This window comes from Myotis nattereri (assembly GCF_964212035.1).
Source record: "Myotis nattereri genome assembly, chromosome: 15".
Taxonomy (NCBI): domain Eukaryota; kingdom Metazoa; phylum Chordata; class Mammalia; order Chiroptera; family Vespertilionidae; genus Myotis; species Myotis nattereri.
Window position 1 is genome coordinate 23,723,779 of NC_138090.1, and position 20,951 is coordinate 23,744,729.

Here is a 20,951-nt window from a genome sequence, read left to right on the forward strand (position 1 = left end):
GGGATCTAAATCTGAAGTTTGTGCCTTCAAGCCCTGGGGCTGCTGGGTAGCATCTTCCCACTCTCCTGTTGTGAGATCTTAGATAAATTCTTGACTTTGCCTCAGTTTCCTAATCTGTGAAATGGGGTGGGGCCATTCATCACCTTGCCCATCCGAAGGTTGTCTGAAGTGGCCGATGCAAAGGGAGGTGAGGGTAAGTTTCGGGAGGGCTTCATGTTCCCCACACAGGTAACACATCCCCCAACCCCGCACACACTTCCTTTCACTGCTTCTTAGCAACTGACTCAGAGTGGACGGAGGAGAAGAAAGGAGGTCACACTTAAATTGGTCAATTTGAGCAGCTCACTGCAAAGGCTGGTGTGGGAGAGAGATGCAATTAATCTGAAAAACACAGTGGTTTTTATTTTTTTAATGTGATCCATGGCCTTCAGTCCTCCGTGTGGCTGTGCCAGGCATTACTCCCATGAGTCGGCAGCAGCTTGGCATTTGGGCTCTTCATTAAGTCCCTGTGAATTTTTGAACAATGAATGGCATTGATCTTTTTAAAAAAAATTAAAACAAATCAATACATGCTCATTGTAGAAACTTTGGGGGTGGCATAAAAAAGAACACCAAATGTACCCAAACAGGGTTACACCCAAGTTGGATGTATTAGTCAGCACCCACATGGATACATCTCGAAAACTGTTATGTGCAGTCAAAGAACTCAGATTCCCAAAAGTACACAACTTTTTTTTTTTTAATCCTTACCCGAGGATATGTTTACTGATTTTAGAGAGAGGAAGGGGGCGGGGGAAGATAAAAGGGGGGGAGTGAGGCGGGGGGGGGGGGGGGGAGGGGGCGGGGGCGAGAAAAACATTGACTAGTTGCCTCCCAGATGGAACCTGCAACCTAGGTATAGGCCCTGACAGGGAATTGAATCTGCAACCTGTTTGGTGTATGGGATGTTACTCCAACCAACTGAGCCATTGGGCCAGGCCAAAAGTACCCAACATTTGATTCTATTTGTATGAAGTTCAAGGAGGAGTAAGAACCATCTATAGTGACAGCAGCAGATCAGGGGGTGCTGGGTCCGGAAGAAACTTCTGGGCTTGGGAATGTTCTATACCAATATCTTGATTACAGTGGCGGTTACATGGGGCTATACGTTCATCAACACTTGTCAGCCTGTTCTTTGAAAATGGGCACACTTGACTTCATGTAGATTATACTTCAATAACATTGGCTTAAAAGTGGGGGTGGGGTGGGGGGAATGACCTGTAATTCCACTCTTCTGCTGTGGGATCTTAGACAAACCCTCGATCTTGCCTTGGTTACCTTGATCTTGGTTACCCAGATCTAACCGCTATTCAGGTTTTGGTGCATGTATGTAACTTAATCAACTGTGTGTAAGAAATATTAGTTCCAGATAAACTACCAGTCCTTTGTAATAAAGGGTGTCCCAAAATTCACGCAAGAAGTAATTTTGATAGAAAACACAGGTTTATAATTAAAAATTGTAAATTTTTTATTGATTCATAAAGTGTACAGTATAGGGTTATGTATGGAATAGCATACCAGGTAAACTCGATTATCATGTCGCAATAGCGAGCACCATTAACCGTTATTGCCTGAGCAGCCGCATTTTCAAAGAAGAATGGTCTGATGATGCCTCCAGCCCAAACTCCGCACCAAACAGTGACACATTGTGCATGCATTTGTTTCTCAACAATCACTCGTGGATTTTCTGAACCCCAAATGCGACAATTTTGCCGATTAACCAAGCCATCAAGATGAAAATGAGCCTCATCGAAAGTCAGCCACATTTATGCAAAACGGTCATGGAAAATTTCAACAAAAGAGTGCGTATGTGCCAGCAAAGCCGTGGAGGCCAGTTACCCGATATGCTATTCCATACATAACCCTATACTGTATACTTTATGAATCAATAAAAAATTACAATTTTTAATTATAAACCTGTTTTTTTTTTTAATCAAAATTACTTCTTGCGTGAATTTTGGGACACCCTTTACTTAAAAAAATTAACCTCAGACTGCCATCATTTGGTGAAAATGAGACAGAAAAGGGGGAGAGGATGGTACTTCATGTTCCTCTTCTTTTGCCCCCTGAAACCAGCACGGGTGGGTGAGCGGCACAGTGATCTCTCAGCTACCAGCATCGCAGGCTGATGAATAGAATAGGGCTCCCCCCGCCCCGCCCTCCCTCCTGATGAGCCTAGGAAATGCACTGACTTCACCTCAGCTCAGAAGAGGAAGATGTTCATCAACTTTAGGGTAAAAACACAACTCCTCTCCGTATATCGGAAGAGCAGCACATTTTATGAGGCGATCAGCACATTAGATGCCATCAGTACAGCGTGTGTGTGCCATTATGGTGGTGTCTCATGCCTGGTAAACATGAGGTTCGGGAGCGATCTCCTAGCTGATGTAATTTCCAGACGGAGCTTCCAGAGAGTTCCCCAAACGCAACAGCCCCACGTGTAGCTATGAAAAGGCACCACTTGAGAACAAACAATGTTGTTGCCTGCTTTTGGTGCTTGGCATTTTATAACAAGTGTGGCCTTGTGTTGTTAAATAGGCTCCAAAAACAGGACTTAAAAGAGGTCGCACCTTATTCCACCCTGTGTTCCTGGACAGTCTGATAAAGCCGGCGTTGGTGTGCCGCACGCCCAGAAGTGGCGTCTGAGGAGGAATGTGCTGTTGCATGAGTGTGAGCAATAAAATCTCCCCAGACTGCAGCCCACGGGGTGGCTGGGGAGCTGCCTGTACCCACGGAGGGTGGGGGAAACATCCTCCTTCAAACCCCGGTTTCTAACCAGCAGCGGCTTGGGCTCCCAGGTGACTCGTGGCCAAGCCTGGGACCGTTTGGTTGTCACAAATTGGGGATGACGCTCGTACCTGTGGGCAGAGGCCGGGCTGCTGCTGAATGGCTCCAGTGCTCAGGGCTGCCCGCCGCCTGCCACCAAGAACGATCTGGCCCAATGTCCGCAGCGTGAAGGCTGGAAGCCCTGCCGAGATGTTGATCGGGAGAGTCTGCACTCCAGCTGCTGGGCAAACGGGAAAGGCCAGAGACGTGGACTGGCTGCAGGGTCCATATCCGAGGCCGCAGAAACACGGGTTCTAAAATGACGGAGGTGACGTGAAACAGCCGAAGCTTATTCCAAGGGCTCACTCTGGGCCAGGCTGTGGTCTTGGCATCGCTTACCTCACTTCACTTCTTCAACTCTGGAAAAAGGTGCTGCTAGGACCCCACTCTGTAGGAAACCAACCAAAGACGCACACAGTTGGAAAAGGGAAGAGGTTGTGTTCTTCTTGGCATACTTTATTTGGGGGGGGGGTGGTGATTTTTGTGGGGGGAGGGTATCTGGTTGCCCGTACTCAGCTCTGAGCTCCAAGAGGAGATGTTGTGTCAACTGGATCTGTAGCACTCAACAGAGTCCCTGGCACTCAGCAGGTGCTAGAGGTGTTTGAGGGAACGGAATGAGAGACTGAAGGGTCAGGGCAATGCTGCCTAGTGCTTAGACCCTCGGCAGTGCAGTTAGATTTCCAACCATTCGGCAGATAGCCACTGTGCACCGACTCGGGGCCCGGCGCAGGGGAACAGGTAGCGGCATGCTGGAGCTAACTAATCTCTACTGGCTCATGAGAGCGACTGTTCCTTCTTCAGGAAGCTTGCAAGCTGGTTGTCAAAGAGCCATTAAACAAGAATAAATTACAGTTACCACGAAATAAATTATATATTTTAAAAGGTAATAAAACGCATCACTTCCTAATTATTCTTCTATGTTTTACTAGTATCTCTGTTCTGGAGGTTATTTATGTCTGTTGCAGGGGTCGCCAAGCTTTTTCTGTACAAGGGCCAGAGAGTAAGTGTTTCAGGCTCCGCGGGCCAGGAGCTGAATCTGGCCCTCCCGCCTCTGTTCGCTGTCCCCTGGTCTGCCGTCTGTAGGGCGGAATTACACTCTCATGGGGCCCATCTCTTTCCAGCTCCACGTCCAGCCATGCATGTTGGCAGCTTGAAATCGGCCACGGTAGGAATATTTACACCCTGGAAATTGTCAAACGTTGTGAATCAGGGCTTTCCTTTTTCTCAACACGCTGATTGTTAAACATTTACCAGCGCACCACTGGACACAATGATGGGCCCAACTGGAATGAACCCTGCCCTTTTGAGGTTACACTTGGGTTCCTGCACAATTTCGTGGTGGGCAGGGCAAGGAGGGAGCGGAGAAAGGCTGGTGAGGGTCTCACTAGAGACTACTCCGATAAGGACACCCATGCGTGGTGTGTCTGCCGAAAGGGCAGGGCTGCTAGAAGAGGGTGCTCAGGTGGCCCTCTCCGTGGGCTGGCCATTCACAATGCTCCCCTCCCCCAGATGCCGCCGTGGGCAGCGAGGCAGCAGGGCTGTCTTTCCCCTCTGAGTTAGCTCAGGGGGAGACTTCAGGGGTGTGGGAATGGAGATGTGAGCTCATGAGGGCAGTTTACTACCCGGTCACTACAACCCCAGCTCCCAGCACGGCACTTGCCACAGTGTAGGTTCTCTGCCAATGTGGCCCAGGGGTGAACCCCTCGTGGTTGCTGAACTCAAGTGATGCAGTGAGCTCAGATAAGGAGGGACCTGCCTCAAACAGGGAGGGACCTCCAGCAAAGAATGCAGAAAAGGACAGGTTTGTCTGGTGACCTTGTTGAATGAGCTGGCCTATGGGAGCTCAAGGAGAGTGAAGGGTTTGTGAACTTCAGTGTCTTCTCTGCTGCTCAGTAAAGTTCTCAAGTTCAATGCCAGGAAGGTGAGCTCTAAGGGGCTGGGACCACATTTGTTTGAGAGTCTGGATTCCCATGGCATTGAAGATGACTTGGGTACATATCCATCCATGGAAACTTGATGGGCTTGTGTTTCCTACAGAGGTTGGGGTCCCGTGGGGAGGGGACTTTTGATGGAATCTGACAGCTGGACTCAGATTTACTTCTAGGTCAGGAACCTGGAATAGTGGGAGCAAGGGGGCTCTGCAATGAGTTACATGAGTCCCAGTCTAGGAGGCTGGGGACTCAGCTATCGCCAACTGAACACTAATAACATTCCATCTCATCGTGTCTCAACTTACTGACGTGGTCCTACGGTCGGCAGGTTTTGAAGCACCAGGGAATAGGTGAGTGTGACCATCAGTGTGACCATCAGTCATTGTTGAGCCCTGACCCCGTGCTGGCCCTGAGCCAGCTCTGCTGTCAACCAGGAACTCCTGATTTCTGCCCCAAGGAGCTTTTCTTCTTACAGTGTCTTGGGGGCTCCATGTCACTGCTTTCAAACTAAAATTTAAAAATGATTTAGACCGGCCAGTGTGGCTCAGTGGTTGAGCACCAACCCATGAACCAGGAAGTCACAGTTCGATTCCCAGTCAGGGCATATGTCCAGGGTTGAGGTCCCGATCCCCAGTAGGGGGTGTGCAGGAGGCAGCCGATCGATAATTCTCTCTCATCACTGATGTTTCTATCTCTCCTCTCTCTGCAATCAATAAAAACATATTTTAAAACAATTATTTAAAGATGACCGATTGAATTCAATACTTTCAAATCTCTGAGGCCTCTGCCCTGCATTCCCCGGGTACCTTGTGTGCCTTGGCAAACGAGCTAGTTTCCTGCACCGGCCAAGCGTCCTCCCACCTCTTTGTATGTGCCATTCCACCTTTGTATGTGACCAAGGCCCCCCCAACGCCCCCACGCCCGAGCATCTTTCCCCTCTTTACCTGATTCCTAAAGACCTCCTGAAGCCAGGACATGTACCCCAGCACCTGCTGGGTTAGCTGTTCCCTCTCTGTTCCTGGAGCTCAAGCACAGGGTGGTTGGTCATTGTCTTTATCATCCTTTATCTGATCTCCATACCTGGGTCAATCCTGACTAGCTACGTGAGCCTGGGCAAGTAGCTCAGCCTCTCTGTGCCCTCATCTGCAGGTGAGGATGGTGATGGCAGCTATGTCCTAAGGTTGCTGCGACAAAGGAAAGGTGCATGCACGTACAACTCGTAGCACATTGGAAGTGGCTATTACAGGAATTACTCCTACGACAACACAGAGCAGGAGCTCAATAAACCCATCCCTTAACGACTTAGGGGTGGGGGTGGAGGGCTTGATCACAGCCATCCCTTGCACCCACACCTACAGCATGAGGTGGGGGCTCGGGTTTGCCCCTTTTCTTGTTTGGTTTTCTCAAGGCGGTTGAAGCTTAGAAGTTGAATGAAATGCCAGCAAATTGTGGGGAGATGCTGAATACCTCACTTTCTCACTAAACCGTGCCTCCCTCAGGGTGCACCAGGAAGAACAGCTCTGCCCATCTCCTGGGCAGCCTGGACATTTGAGTCATTTCTGTGAGGGACTGGGCCCTGCCTTCCACCCCCTTCCCCAACCCAGGCTCCGGGGGAGCCCCTCCATCTTGTCTGTTCTGGGAGAGAATGGGGAGGAGATACTCCCACCACAGGGGCTCTGTGGATAAACTGCGGCATTCATGATAGGATTCAACTCACGCGCGCACACCCATGTGTTCCCTGCAGGGCACCTTCACTTAACGAGAAGGCAGACATCTGGGGGTTTGGAAGGTATTAACTGCAGAAGCGTGTGGACCTGAGAAAGCCTGAGGGAGCCGAGCATTTGCTGGGCGGCCTTAGGTGTCTCCTGATGCCAGGAAGGGAACGTTTTCCTTTCAGCTCTAGTCCTGAGTGACACTGCGGTTCATTCCACAAAGCGCTTGCAGGAGGAGCTGCTCCCCAGCGGGTGAGGCAGAGGTGAAGGGCCAGGTCCCGCTCTGAGGGGAGAGGTAAAGAAGCGGGAGTTACTGGGGTGCAGGAAGAGGAGCGGGCAGTCCAGGACCTTTGGGGGGGCCTTGGTTGTATAGGTTCTTAGAAGGGGTCAGGCTCCACGGGCAGGAAAAAGGAGGGGGTTGGCGAGCCTGTCCCCTCCCCGAAGGCAGCTCTGGACCCAAAAGGCCAAGGCTGGTAGGCATCTGGGAAAGGCCCAGTGTCTGCTGGGCTGACACGGGCAGGGTGGGCTCATTACCCAGACAATTGAGGGAGCATTTTCAAGGCGAGGAGACACCCCTGTCCAGCCAGATGTGCAGCCTGAGCTGTGGAGGGGGTGTCAGAGGTCAGGGGGTCCCGCCCCCACCCCTCCGGCCCGGCCCCGCCCCGCCCGGTCCCTCGGGGTTGCACCTGGCCGCACCTTGGCCGTCCGCGGTGACATGTTTCGGGGCGTTGACATGTTTCCGGGCGTGGACGTTTCCGACCGGGGCCGCCGGCATGGGGAGCGTGGGGTGCGGGGACCACGGCTGGTCCCGGATCCGGTCCCGCCCGTGGGCCTCGCGGCTCCGCACCAGCCTGGGCACCCGCGGGGGCGCGGCTGGGCGTGACGTCACGCGCCCCGCCCCCGCGGCCCCAGCCCCCTCCCGTTCCGGGCGGGGCGGGCGGGACCGGCCGGGGCTCGCGCGCCTCAGCCCCCTCCCCAGGGGCCGCCCCTCCCGTCGGGCCGCGCCTCGGCCCCTCGCGTCCCCGCCCGGCCCGGCTCCGCCTGCGAGAGGCCGCCGCCGCGGCCGCCGCCGTTGCCGCCATTGACGTCAGAGGGGCGGGCACATGACCCCGCGGGGACCAATCGCGCGGGCGCCGAGCGGCTTCTGCAATCTCTCAACAGAGCCGGCCCCCGCGGCCCCCGCCGCACACTCGCCCGCGGACGGCCGCCCAGACACACGTACTGTACACACGAGCGGGCGGCGGGGCCGAGACACGCCCGCTGCCGGCCCCCGGCGCTGCCGCTCCCCGCCCGCCCGCCGCCCCGCCGGTCCGGCCGCGCGAGCATGCACCCGACGAGCTAGGAGGAAGCCGAGTCCCGCAGGAAGGACCGCGCCGCCGCGCCCGCCGCCGCCCGCCGGCCCCTCCCCTGCGGGCGCCCCCTGCCCCCCACCCCCCCACCTTCCTGAGCGGTGGGGGGGTGCGGGCCGCCGACCGGGGGCCCCGCCGCCCCGCAGCCGGGACAGCCCCTTTCCCCGCCCCCGGCCCCCTCCCCGGCCCGGCCGGCCATGGATCTGACCAGCAGCTCGGGCGGCGGCGGCGACCCCCGGCAGATCGAGGAGACCAAGCCGCTGCTGGGGGGCGACGTGCCGGCCCCCGAGGGCACGAAGATGGGCGCCGTGCCCTGTCGCCGGGCCCTCCTCCTGTGCAACGGCATGAGGTACAAACTGCTGCAGGAGGGCGACATCCAGGTCTGTGTCATCCGGCACCCGCGGACCTTTCTCAGCAAGATCCTCACCTCGAAATTCCTGAGGCGCTGGGAGCCGCACCACCTAACGCTGGCCGACAACAGCCTGGCGTCCGCCACGGTGAGTCGCTCCGCTCCGCGTGGCCGCGCGCCGGCTCCCCCGCGCCTCCCCTGGGACCGCAGGGCGCCCCCTCCCACGGCTGCACCTGGAGCCCGGGGCCCGCCGCGCACCGGGGGGCGCCAGGGGCGGGGAGCGCCCGGCGCCCCGCTCCCGGCCTGGGCTGGGCGCCGGGTGGTGGACCGCGAGGAGCTCTGCCCGGCCGGCGGTTCGGGGGACCCTGAGGATCCTGGAGAGGATCTGGCCCAGCCCCGGCTGAGCCTTGGGGGACCTCGGGCCCAGCGCTCGGGTTTCTTGCGGGTGGGACCGTGGGCTGGACCGGCTGGGCCCCGGTGGTGGTGAGGGTTCCCTTTCTGAAAGCCTGCGGGGGACGGGGAAACAAAACAACCAAAAAAATAAAACACCTCCCCACCACCCCCCAAGCCCCAAACCCCAACATCCTCAAAACCCCCAAACCCAAAGAATTTCCAGAAACCAGTTCCTTTCTTTGAACTGTACCCATCTTTTATTCTCTTTCCTGCCCGGGCTGGCAGGCAAAACTGGGTGCTTCCCTTTCTGAAAAAAAATCTCTTTGGCACATTGGGGGGCTGGAGGGGGAGGGGCAGGGGCAGGGGCGGGGGTCCGGGACCGTCTCCTCCCCACCCAGGGCTGAGGGTCAGGTTCTAGTGTGGAAGCTGGCTCGTGGGGCTCCGGTCTGGCATTGTCTGTGAAGTGTGTGTGTGTAGACGTGTGTTTCCATGCTGGGGTTTTTATTTTGTTACTGTTATTGTTTTTAAATGTGTGGTTGGGACTGGGTCAGCTGGGTGAGAGGGAGAAGAGCAGTCATTGATCTGCTTCTGAAATCAAACCTGCAAGGTGGAGAAAGAGCTGTGGTGGGGTCGCAGGGCCGGGGGTGGCGGGCAGGAGCCTGAACAGGATGCTTTGTGTTTTGAAACAAGGACAGTTTAAAGCACCAGATCTGCTTGGGCCTGAGCCTTGCTGAGAGGGTTCCTTCCTCTACTGAGAGGTGACAGGTCTTCCCCAGAATGCACACTCCCCCCCTGGGGCCACTGTGAGCCTGTTTACTAAGCACAGTGGGGGATGGGGTGGGGGTGGGGGGACCAGAATCCACCGCCTGCCCACACCTGTGCCAAGAAAACCCAGCCAGGAAATAGGGTGTCGCTTACATAGCATGTCACAAACGTGTAGCGTGTGTAGACATTTCCCCGGCATCCATGTTCCCTTGGCACTGTGTCACAGGCCGTGACACATGCTCCAAGGAATGGGGAGGGGGGAAAAGTTAGCAGGAGAAACCTTACTCCTCGAAACAACTTCCCCCCCTCCTGAGAGCGTTGAAGCACACGAGGACTTTTATTCTGAATTTTGGGTCCGACGTGCTGAGAACACCTATTTTTTCTTTCCTGTGGGCACGTTGGTGCAATGTCTGCAAAGGCTGCTTCCTCAGGGTGGATCACTGGCTGTCGAGAAGCGGCCCAGGCCCAATTTCAGGCTCATGCATGTTTAGGAACCACAGGGCTTCGGGTTTGGCTTTTCCTTTGATGGAGGGAGAGCCTCGGAAAATGTGCCCTCACACACCATTTCAGATTGGGGAGGAACTAGTGTCCTCAGTAGTTCCTTGCCTGGGACCTACCTGGAGCGCCCAAATCTGGCTTCCGAATTGTCCCCTGGCTCATGGGGGGCTTTATTTTTTTCTGCCACCCCTCAAAGTGAAGGGGAGTGTGTGTGTGTGTGTGTGTGTGTGTGTATGTGTGTATGTGTGTGTATAGAAATGGTTGAGAGGCACAGTGACCCTCTGTGGGAAGGACAGGCTGAGCCAGGAGTGTGTCCTCTGCTGCTACTGGCCATAGTCTGGGGGAAGCCAGCTTTGGAGGCTCAAGGCCCCAGACTTACCTCTGATTGCTCAAGATGTATACGTGAGCGAGAGGGGGAAGGAGGAAAGGCTGAAGCGAGGCGCTGGTTTCTTAAGCAGCCAGAGAGAGGCCCTGGCCCCACCTTCACCCGCAAGGTGGGTGGCACTTTTGTAGCTTGGACCTTTCTGGAGAGGAGCTCTGGTTTTCAGGACGGGACTGAGCACTCTCCATGGAACGAGATTTGTCTCAGCAGAGCCTTGCTCTGGCGTTGGGAAATGTGGAAGGAGGAACTCTGAGCAAGTGTCCAATGAGCTGGCATAATTCCCCTTCCTCTGCCTGTCATCACCAAGCCCCTCGGGTAGGGCAGGGGTGTCCTTAAATCTCCCCATGGGGGGGCTCCAGGGGAGTACATGGCTCTCTGTGCCAGGGCCTGTGAGCATGGCGGGGGGCTGCTGAGGCAGGCCTGGTCGAGCGGCTGCCTCCAGGGCAGAGGTGGGGTTGGCACGGCTACTGGGGACCTTGCCTTATCCTGAGACACCTGGTTGGTGTCCAGGTCCTAGGAAACAAAGCAGCCCCGAGGGGTTTTTCGGAGGCCTGGGCGTTATGTAATCTGTCTGCATTTTATAGTGCGGCCCAAGCACTCTATTGAGAAATATTAGCCCAAATGAAACAAAGGTGAATTTGAGTGCAGTTCACTACAACAAGCCCTGTGTAGCCCTGTGGCTTTGTGTAGAGTCCCTAGCCCAGTCTCACACTGCCGATATATCAAGTGTGTTTCCTATCCTTTCTTGAAACGTATATCATCTGTCTATACAGCTCAACTCAGAACCGTTTGGTAATTATATGGTTAATTGTGTGGGCTTCAGGAACAAGAGTCAGAGTGATTGATTTGGATCCGAATGAATAAACAAACTAAATACACTCTTTTGCCCAAATTGTCTTTGGAGTCTGTCTACACTGATCCAATAAATTGGATTGTTGTCAGAGATAAAGACCAGGGCCACAGCTGTCTCGAGGAGGGTGGAAGCATATGGGGCGCCCAGGCCCACCCGGGCGGCAGTTCCTGCTGGCTTCGCCCCTCAGGTGGACCTCTCTTGAGTCCCTGCTGGGGAGATGGGCTCAGACTGGGGCCCCAGGGACTGGCAGCCTCACTCCCTGGCTTGGCTATAAACTTTACCTTGTGTGGGGTCAGGTTGGAGCTTGCCCTGTGCCTGTCTCCTGGGCCAGTTACTGATTAAATCCTTGCAGAGCCAACAGTGTGCCTGACGTGGCCTGTGACAGTGCCGGGCCTGATGCACTTTGTGCTTGAGACTTTGGATCCAGAAAGCTCATAAACAAAGAAGGAAACACAAAGGCGACAGCGACCTGGCTGACGTGTGAGGGGTGATTGGGAGGCATCCACCCCTTCCCTGGGGTACACATGACCACACCTTGTGGGGGAAGGGCCCGTTTGCCCAGCCTGTGGCCTAGCCCTGGCGCCTCCTTCCTCTTTTGCATCCAGACTTCCCAGTCCCTGGGCTTCCCTGGGGCTTCGTGGTGGCGGTCAGTCGTAGCCGACGGCCAGGCATTCTGCATAAGCAGCCTGGTCCTGTGAGACCAGAATCCATTTTGCTATTCTGTGTCTAGGTTGAATTTGATCACCTGCTAGACATGTTTGTCCACTGGAAGAGGGCTTTGTCTGTGTGCTTTGTTTCCTCTGCACCGAAGAAGTACAGACACGCTGCTGACATTCTATTTCACCTAATTTTGTGCACGCATCACATGGCATCTCGTGGTGGATCCTGTCCGGAAAGTCTTTTATTCATTGACCCAACAGGGATGGGGCACAGGTGACAGCAGCGTTCTTTATTCTCAGGCCTTAATTCATCAGCGCCTTGTTTTTAAATCCTCATCACTCTGCTGCTCTGATTGAAATGTTTCTGGCCTTCTAGTCACGAGAGGAACAGAGAAACCACCTTAATTCTCATTAGGTCCCTCTAGTCCGGTGTTTCCGTGGGGAGAGCCTTCTCCTGAACTTGCAGTTCCTAAGCATCTAGGTGTCAACTGTGGAGCAGAGAGTTCATCCCAACGGTGTGATTTCCACTGGAGAATTAAAGTTTGTGTCTCACAGGAATGCATCTGCCTGTGTATGTGTGTGTACGTGTGTGTACGTGTGTTGACTTTTCTCACTTTGTATCATGCACCGCTTCCCGCCTTTGATTTATGTGATGTTTATTGTGGCAGTTAGTAAACACGAGGAATTTTTATTTTCAATGCCATTTGTCACAAGATTTTTGAATAGATCACATTTGTTTCTGGATAACTTGTCTGATTGGAGATGGTGGAGGGGAGGGGCAGAGACGGAGGAGAAAAAAATCTAAATTCTCTGTAAACAACAAATGTGGCCTGCCTTCCCCAGGCTGTGGTAAATAAGTGCATTTTAAGGGGGGAGTATTTTTGATGCTGCCATTCACTCGCCTGGTGCAATCTGAGATGCCCTTTCTGGCCACGGGCAGAAGTGTGCCAGTCCAGGTGGAGGGGGTTTCACCGCTTGTGGCTGGGCTTTGCTGCCGAGCTGGCGATGGAGGCGGGCGAGGCGGATGTGTGCCTTGGGCTTGGGCTCCGTGGCCCACAGGTGGCTTCTCCACAGGGCCCGCTAACTCACATGGCCGTGAGAGAGGGAGGGCATTTCTGGGGCACCGTGCCCAGCAAGGCTAGGGGGAGCCTGGTGGCCGCATGACCAGAGCTGCCTTGGGGCAGAAGGGCAGCCTCTCTCCAGGCCAGCCATGCGGGTGGTACCCCTTGGTGTTTTGGCAGAATGGACCTGTGAAGTAGCCGAGTTATGCCTTTGATTAAAGGATTCGGTGAGATTACGTGAGGCAGCCTAATGGTTTAGGATGCCTCCACCATGAGGCAGAGCAAACTCTGGGGTTGCGGTCCCTTGGGCCTGGGTCTGGATTCTGAGGTTATGACTTCCTGGCTGTGTGACTTCTGGCACGTGCTTTCCCTGCTGGGCCTTGCTTTTTCTTCTTCTGGAGGGTGGGGCAATGCTGCCTCATTGACAGGTTTGCTGTAAGGATTGAAAAGAATTCAGTTTAGCACCTAGTAGGATGGCCAGCATAGAGTAGGGGTGTGACAAGAGGCCAGTATTCCAATTCATGTTTTCCTAATTGCCCTGAGAGAGCTTGTGTGAAACTGCACAAGTGGAAGGGGTTATTGCTATTTAAAAACGGGCAGTCTCCAGAGAAAAGTCTCTTGAGATGAGCAGTGCATTTGGGAAAGTTAGGGCTATTTAGCAGATCTGGTATGCATGGAGGCAAGAAATTGTTGAAAGCGGTTGAAGAAAAATTCCTCAGGGGGCACAGTCTAGTGTCTTTAAAAAACACACCAGATAATTCTTTTCTTTTTTTGAAAATTGAAACAGTGATGCACACATCAAATAAATTCAGAGAGTATAGCAAGGCATTGAAGGAAAAACGAAGCGTCTCTCTTACTGTCTTCATGTCCCACAGCCCCTCGTCCTCCTGCGCAAGCCCTGTTTCCATTCCTGTGTATCCTTGCTGACCGTTCTGGCATTTTCACGCAGACCCAGACCATTGTTTCTCATTGGACGATGTCTTTTGGAGGTTATCCTAGGTCTGTGCCTACGCAGCTGCCCTGTTCTTTTTCACTGATGCGTAGTGTTCCATTGTAGAGGGCACGGCAATAATGTAGGCAGACCATTCCCTGCTGCTGGGCATTTAGATCAGTTCCAATCTTTTGCTATTTTAAACTTTCCATTTTTATTCAGTTGAGTTGTTTCTGTTTTGATAATCTGAATGTTTTTTGCTTACTTTCTTGGTGGGTGTTAAACTATTTAGTCCCAGAGTTGCTTTGCAAGGGCAAGCTGACCCTCCCTCAGAGTGCCTTGTCTGAGATCACTGCTGCCTGGAGTCAGGCTTCAGTCTGGCTGAATGTCACTGGTCAGGGAGCCCCCTTGGAGGGTCTGGCTACCTGGCCACGCCTGGAGCTGATCACAGGTGAGCAGGGGGGCGCCGACCAGTCATACTGACCTCTGCCCCAAGGACAAGGGTCTGCATAGCCCAGGACAGCTGTTTCCTGCTCCACCTGAGAGCATCATTTTTGTCTCCAGACTTCCTGCTTCCCCAGGATGGAAGCCAAGCCCGAGGCCCTGGGGTAGAGAAAGGGAGGAAGTGAGAATGCCTTTTCCCAGCTCTTGGCTCTGGTGATAGGGCACCCAGTGCATTCAACAGGGCAGTGAGGGAGGCCAGATGCGTTTGAAAGGAAACTTTGCTGACATTAGCAGAGTCCTACCAGAGGGTGATGAGGCGTGTGTGTGCATGTGTGTGCATGTAGATGGGGGAGGTGTCCGTGTATATTGAGGCCAAGGGGACAGCAGAGAAAATATTTCTGGTGTTGACATTGGTCCCTGTGTTTAGTCGCCATTTCTTTGTACCTGTGATGTGCAGAAAGGTTTATACGAGCGTCTAGGGTGTGCAGCGAGGGGCACAGAGAACAGCCAGACCCAGCAGAGTGGTCAGATCAGCAATCTAGGGTCCCACCCTGCAACTTCCTAGCTGGTGGGTGACCTTGGGCCAGTCTCCTAACCTCTGTCCTTATCTGTGAAGTTCAGATTATGGAACTTCCTTTTGGCATTGACCGCAGGGTTTAGGTGAGGTAAGGAAGGCATGGCAGTTCATTCAGTATTAACATGGCAGATAAATATCACTGTTCTAGACACTTTGAAGAAAACCAGTCCCTGTTCTCCTGGACCTTGTGTTGGTGGGGTGGGTGACAGACAGTAAGCCACTAAACAAGTAAATGTGAAACCTGACCGGTGGTGGGTGACAGGGGCCCTGGAGAAAAGAAAGCAGGCAGGCAGGTGGCATGTTCGGGGCTTGGGGCCTGGGAGCCTTGTGGCTTTGTATGTGGTGGTCAGGGAAGGGAAGAAGGCGATAATCTGGAGGGAGAGCATTCCAGGCAGAGAGAATGGCAAGTGCAAAGGCCCTGAGGCTGGCTAGTACTTAGAAATCACACAATAAAGTGGCTGGTACGGAATATATGCTCTACAGTTGTCGTTACCCTGCTTTCCAGGAGCTGTGAGCATCTATTAAAAAATGCTCATGAGCACCCAGAATGTGCCAGGTGCTGGGTGTACAGGCAGCTCCCTGTCCCATGGAGCTTTCATTCTAGTGCTACTGGTGTGTGTGTGTGTGTGTGTGTGTGTGTGTATCCCAGCTCCCTCCCAGTAAGTAGTGAGAATAGTGGTGCTTTAAGAGAGTCTTAAATTACAAAGCCCAGCAAAACTTTTAAAAACCAGCTCCTTTTGTCCCTACCATTGCAAGGGTCCCAGGATCTAGAACACACTGACCATCGAAATTGCCTCCAGGGGAGAGGTAAGGGGAAGTGTGTTGCCCAAACACCCTTACAAATGACTCAGCAGCAGGGCTGGGACTCACACCCAGGACTCCTGCCTCCCAGCACCTTCCAGTGCCTTCCTTCGTCATTGGCTCTCTTAGTTTCAAGTGGTTATCAGAAGCATATAAGCAGATTAGGCTGAGTGAACTCACTTTGGAGGGAAGCAGAAGAGCTGGATTCTCCAGTCCCCAGGAGGGTGATGTGAGGACTGAGGCAGGGCAGCTGATGTTTCCCTGAGGCTGGGCTGGCTCTGAGGGGGTCACCAGGAGGGGAGATAACACTGGAGCTGGCAGTCATTTCCTGGATGTCCTGGGCCAGCCCCGAGCTGTGGGAGCACACAGTCTGGGAGAGCCCACTGCCTTGGTTTTGGCTCACTGTTCAGCCCAGTGAATCTGATCGCCGGCACGTGCTGGTGTGGGACCGAGCGGGACAGTGGTGCTATCTGTGTGGACGGGGCTGGTGTAGTCAGGGCAGGCTAACTGCTATAACAACCAGCCCCCACAGCTGGCTGTCTTCACGCAACATGTTTATGTCTTGCTTGCTCACGTCACCGTCCAGTCTGGGTTTCTGCTTCCTGTAGGGCCTCATTGGGGGGTGGGGGGCGGAGAGGAAGCAAGCACCAGGCAGAGCCATTTGTGAGTATGGCTGGTCCTTGGCCACAGCTCAGCCCTGTAGCTCTCCCAGTGTCCTGGAGGCCGGGGCAGGGTGAGCTGTGTCCAGGACAAAGGAGACCATGGCCTGATGACGACTCCCACCGAGGACAGGGGTGACGCCGCAGTGGTCTGGAGGTGTCCAAGCTACCAGCAGCAGAGCTGCTTCTCTGGAAAGGGCATTCGAACGACATGGTCTCTTCTGGTTCCTGGGTTGAGTTTGGTGGCAGATCAGGAAAGTTTGCAGTCTTCTCTCTGTTGGGGAATAGAATAGGATAAGTGAATCTTTTGCAGGGGATGGAGCACTGCACTCCTGATTGCCATGACATTTATTGTCCACCTGCTGTGTGCCAGGCACAGTGCTCCTTTACTTTTCCATACAATCCTACGAGGTAGGTATTATCATCTCCATTTTACAGATGCTGCATTGGAGACAAGAAGGATTGGATTGGGAGTAGGTAGAGTTCAGAGGCAAAGGCAGGTCTGCCCCATGCTCGAACATGTGTGTCCATGGATGTATGTGCGTTGGTTGGATATACATAAATGATTTCAGCCTCTTGCAGAAACATCTTAATTGAAAATCAGAGGGCTTATCAGTTTAGTGTTTGCCAATGTTTGGCAGACATTCCTTTGTGAATTTGTCAAGTGAGTTCAGGGAACTGGTGTTGGAAAGTGAATGCCAAGTATTTGTAAAAGGTAAGCGCCAGGCACTAGTTTGTGGATTGAGTAACAGATATATGTACAAATGGAATTCCCCAGGCACTGCGTTTGCAAAGGGGGTGCTCCAAGGTACCCTGTATTTGCAAATGAATCCTCCCAGATACTGCACTTATTTTTATTTTCTTAAGGTATATTTATTATTTTATTTATTGATTTTTGAGACAGAGAGAGAGGAAAGGAAAGAGATAGAGAAACATCAATTTGTTGTTCCACTTATTTATACATTCATTGGTTGATTCTTGTATGTGCCCTGACTGGGGATCGAACCTGTAAGCTTGGCATATTGGGGAAACACTCTAACCAACTGACCTACTCAGCCAGGGCTCAGGTACTGCACTTATAAAGTGAGTACCCCAGGTACCGGACTTGCAACTGGAGTGCTCCCAGCCACTGTGCTTACAAAGTGAGTGCTCCCAAGTGCTTCACTTGCAAAGTCAGACATAATCTTTGCTCCCCAAAGGGCCACAGTTACATTGGGGTACATATGCCTTATCTACTGTCTGGAGGGAGGAAAAGATGCTATTATGGGGCAGGTGGTTTCAGGAAGAACTTCGTAGGAGAGACACGCCTGGACAGACAGAAGTAGTTTGAAACGGGAAGAGATGGGGCCAGAGATGGGAATGGCAGAGGGAGAGCAGTGAGCAGAGGAGGAGGGTCAGAGCAACTGGGCATGCTCCAGGTGGCCTGTGACATTCTCCCTGAGTGGTGGGCACCTGGGCACCATAAGAGAGTGTAGGAGGCAAAGATGGAGGTAGAATCGCTTCACAGAGTGGGGCCCACAAGTCAAGGTGAAGTCAGTGCCGGGCTCACCAAGGCATGTTTGAGTCAGGAGGACACTGGTCATGATGCGTAGGGACGGGGAGCAGCCGGCAGCTGGGAGCCTAGGATGCCCCTGAATGGAAACTTGGACAGTGCAGGGATCTGAGTGACCAGGGCCGGCTGTTAGTCACAATAGTGGCCACTGCAGCAGCCACTCACGAGTGTTCTTTTTTCTAGGAGCTGTGCTAGGCGGTCACATGGGTGATTCCTACAACAACCTGTTACTCTCCCCATTTTACAGATGGGGACACTGAGGCTCCCTTTCAGCAGATATTCTTTGGCTGAATGAATGGATGAATGAGGCTCTTGCAGGTGTCTAGTTGGGAGGTCCTTCCTGTTGAAAGGGGAGAAGGAAGAGCCACATCCAGACCTCCACCTGCCACTTCCTTGTAACCCTGCATGTCTCTGGCCCTCCATGTGCCAAGCATGTCACACCACTCCCTTCTCCAGCGTTGCTGAGGCCAAAGGAGAGAGTGTGTGCAGTAGACCTGTGCACTGCCAGGCACATGGAACACACCGCCAACCTCGGGGTGGACACAGGCCCCAGAGGTCCTGGCCCAGTGCCATGGCCGTGAGGCTGCTGGGCCTGGCCAGCTGGTGGGGAGCTCCTGATGAGCTTTCCCCAGAGGCCTCCAATACTTTCCAAATCCTGGGCCTGAAACCTCCACTGTGAGCTTTGGCTCAAAGGGCTCCCCTTCTGGAACCTTCTTTGATGGAGGTCTTGTGGGAAGGTCCACTTGGCCCTTGGGCTCTTCTGAAGGTGGCACCATTGGGCCAAGGCCCAGGGCCAGAGTGGTGCTCTGCTTTGTGTCTGTAGTGGGGTCTGTGAGGCTGGTAGCTGTGGGGTGTCAGGGGCCCCCTTGGAAAGAGGAGTAAAGACTTGTGGCGTCTGTTTGTTGCTCTTATTGGCTTGTGTTTCACAACCCTGTGACTGAGACTTGCTTTGGGGTTGGGAAAATGAGTTTGAACTGTTCCAGTAGTTTGGTGGCTATCGGGCTTCGGGATCTAGGTAGGGTCAGCCTGTGGGTTCAGACGGATGAGGGGTGACTGCAGGGCAATAGCGGTCATTTCCTCCAGCCATGCTGCGTCCTTGGGCATATTTGTGCATTTAATCTTCACACCAACCCCTGAGGCTCCAGCTTACATACAGGTGGGAAACTGGAGGCTCTGGGAGTCTCAGGTTACACAATGAACCCAGAGGACCCGGCTCCAGAGCCAGAGTTCTTCTCCACAGGCCAGGATGCCTCCTGGCCGGGGCTGGAGCACAGGAGCCTGGACAGCGAACACTAACACCGTGCTTACTGTTCTGAGCCCTTCATGTAGATGAGCTTGTTTCATTCTCATGATGCCCCTGTAAGATGTTGTCATCTTCCTATTTTACAGAGGAGCAAACTGAAGCCCGGAGTGAAGAGGTCACTGCTTACCCAGCTGGTAATGCTGAAGCTGGGATTTGAACCCAGGTTGTCTGGCTCCAGAGCATAACCACATGTGGCCTGGGAGCAAGGCTTAAGAGCAGAGGGTCAGAAAGGCCCAAAGTGGCCAGGCTGGCTCTGCGCTCAGAGGAGGGCCTTGTAGGACAGGGAGGTATGGACAGAGCAGAGCGTTTCACGCCGGGGAGGGGTTGGCCATTTCTCTGCAGAACCACCTCTAGAAAAGTTGTAGCAGAGATTTGCTCCTCATTTTTGTTGATCTTGCGGTGGTGAACTTGGCTTCTGGGAGCCTCAGTTTACTTGCCTGACTTGGCCTGACCCTGAGGAGCTGCCTGTCAGAGCAGGCTGCGATGACTTGACCACAGTGAGCATGAAGTCCAGAGTCCGCCAGGAGCATGCACGGTGCCCTGCCTGCTGTGTGACTCAGCCCCACACCTGGAGCTTTGGCACAGCACCTCTTCCCTCTGCCTTGGTGGCGGCCACCAGCCCCGGAGTCTGCCAGACCCCCAGCAGGAGTAAGGGCTCGCTCCCCGCAATGTGGTACTGCCCCAGCTAGTGGCAGTTGTCTTCTCTACTAGCTCTTCACCTCCACAATTATCAGTGATGACTTCATAAAATTCTCCCATAATCCTACCACCTAGAAACCCCCATATGAATATTTTAGGGAATAGCCATCTATGCCTTTTTCTTGGATGAGTACATATGACATACATGGGATGAGATCTTATTCATAAATGCTAAGTCATTTTCATACATTATCTCAAAGAGTTTTAACTTGGGCCCTATTGATATTGGGGAACGCCCTGGGTAGGATGTTGACCAGCATCCCTGGCCTCAGCCCACTAGATGTTCATACACTGCTTTCTTCAGTTGTAATAGCCAAAAATTTTGCTCATAGACATTGCCACATGTCCCCTGGGGGTGGGGCTCAACATCACAATTGAGAACCCCTGTGGTAACTCATTTAACAGCCCACCTACCCCGAGAGATCCTACCGGACAGAGTGGCACTGGCTATGGGCTGGTCAGAGCGTGGAGCTCGAGCTTCTGCCCGCCTTCATCTTGCTTCTTTGGAAAGTGGCACAGAGGCAGTAACCAGGAAGTATGTGGGGGCTGCAGGAGCCCTGATCTCTGTGTCTGGTGTGGCATGGAGCCGAGAGCCAGCAGGGACCCTGGAAGGAAATCCCACTGGCCAGGGCATTACAAGCTCCCCACACTTTGATACCTCCAATTGGCCCCCCTGCTGTCCCTGCCTTTGTCTGATGACTCAGGACTTCAGAGATCTGGATTGTTGAAAGGGGAATTGCATCATGCCAATAAAAAGAGAAAAACCGGCATTAGAAAGTTATGATGTGTGGAAAATGACTTTGAAACCTGCTTCTTGCATCCTGTCTGAATTACAGCACTTGGGGGAGGGGGCAGAGGGGTATAGTGAAGAGAGGGAGTGGGCTGGGGTAGGTGACCTGGCTATGTGGCTCTTCTAGAAAGACCTTCAATTGCTTGACTCAAGCCCTACCCAGGGCTGTGCATTGAGCCTTTCTGCTTTCCGGAGCTAGTTGAACCACACCACCAAGAAAGATATAGAAAGGGAGCTTCTGAAATATGTGTGGGTTCTGCCAGCAGGTGCAGTGAAGGGGCGAGGGTCTTGGGCCAGATAGTGTTGCAAAGACCAGAGGGCTGGGGGCTCTTTTAATGCCTCAGTGGTAAGCAGGGTGCCCTCTGATCCAGGGGAGCT

The 20,951-nt window shown here is 53.6% G+C and overlaps 1 protein-coding gene and 1 long non-coding RNA gene across 3 annotated transcripts in view; one reads left to right on the top strand and one right to left on the bottom strand.

Annotated features, from left to right (window-relative positions):
- Positions 1-380: 380 nt before the first annotated feature.
- On the bottom strand, positions 381-7,379 carry LOC308531474. Of its 2 annotated transcripts, XR_013996922.1 has the most exons (6): positions 7,205-7,344; positions 5,741-6,791; positions 5,102-5,303; positions 3,205-3,253; positions 2,898-3,119; positions 381-506 (listed from the first exon to the last, which is right to left on the bottom strand). It is a non-coding gene; the product is annotated as an uncharacterized lncRNA (long non-coding RNA). The 2 variants fall into 2 exon arrangements; XR_013996921.1 differs by lacking the exon at positions 5,102-5,303 and having other exon boundaries at positions 6,611-6,791; positions 7,205-7,379.
- Positions 7,380-8,054: 675 nt separating this feature from the next.
- Positions 8,055-20,951, top strand: part of CMIP (c-Maf inducing protein) — a gene marked incomplete at its 5' end in the record, with an annotated part of 231,566 nt that continues 218,669 nt past the window's right edge. The window contains one exon of the mRNA XM_081108403.1: positions 8,055-8,354. Within this exon, the coding sequence (XP_080964529.1) occupies positions 8,055-8,354 (300 nt within the window). The remainder of the gene's footprint in view (positions 8,355-20,951) is intronic.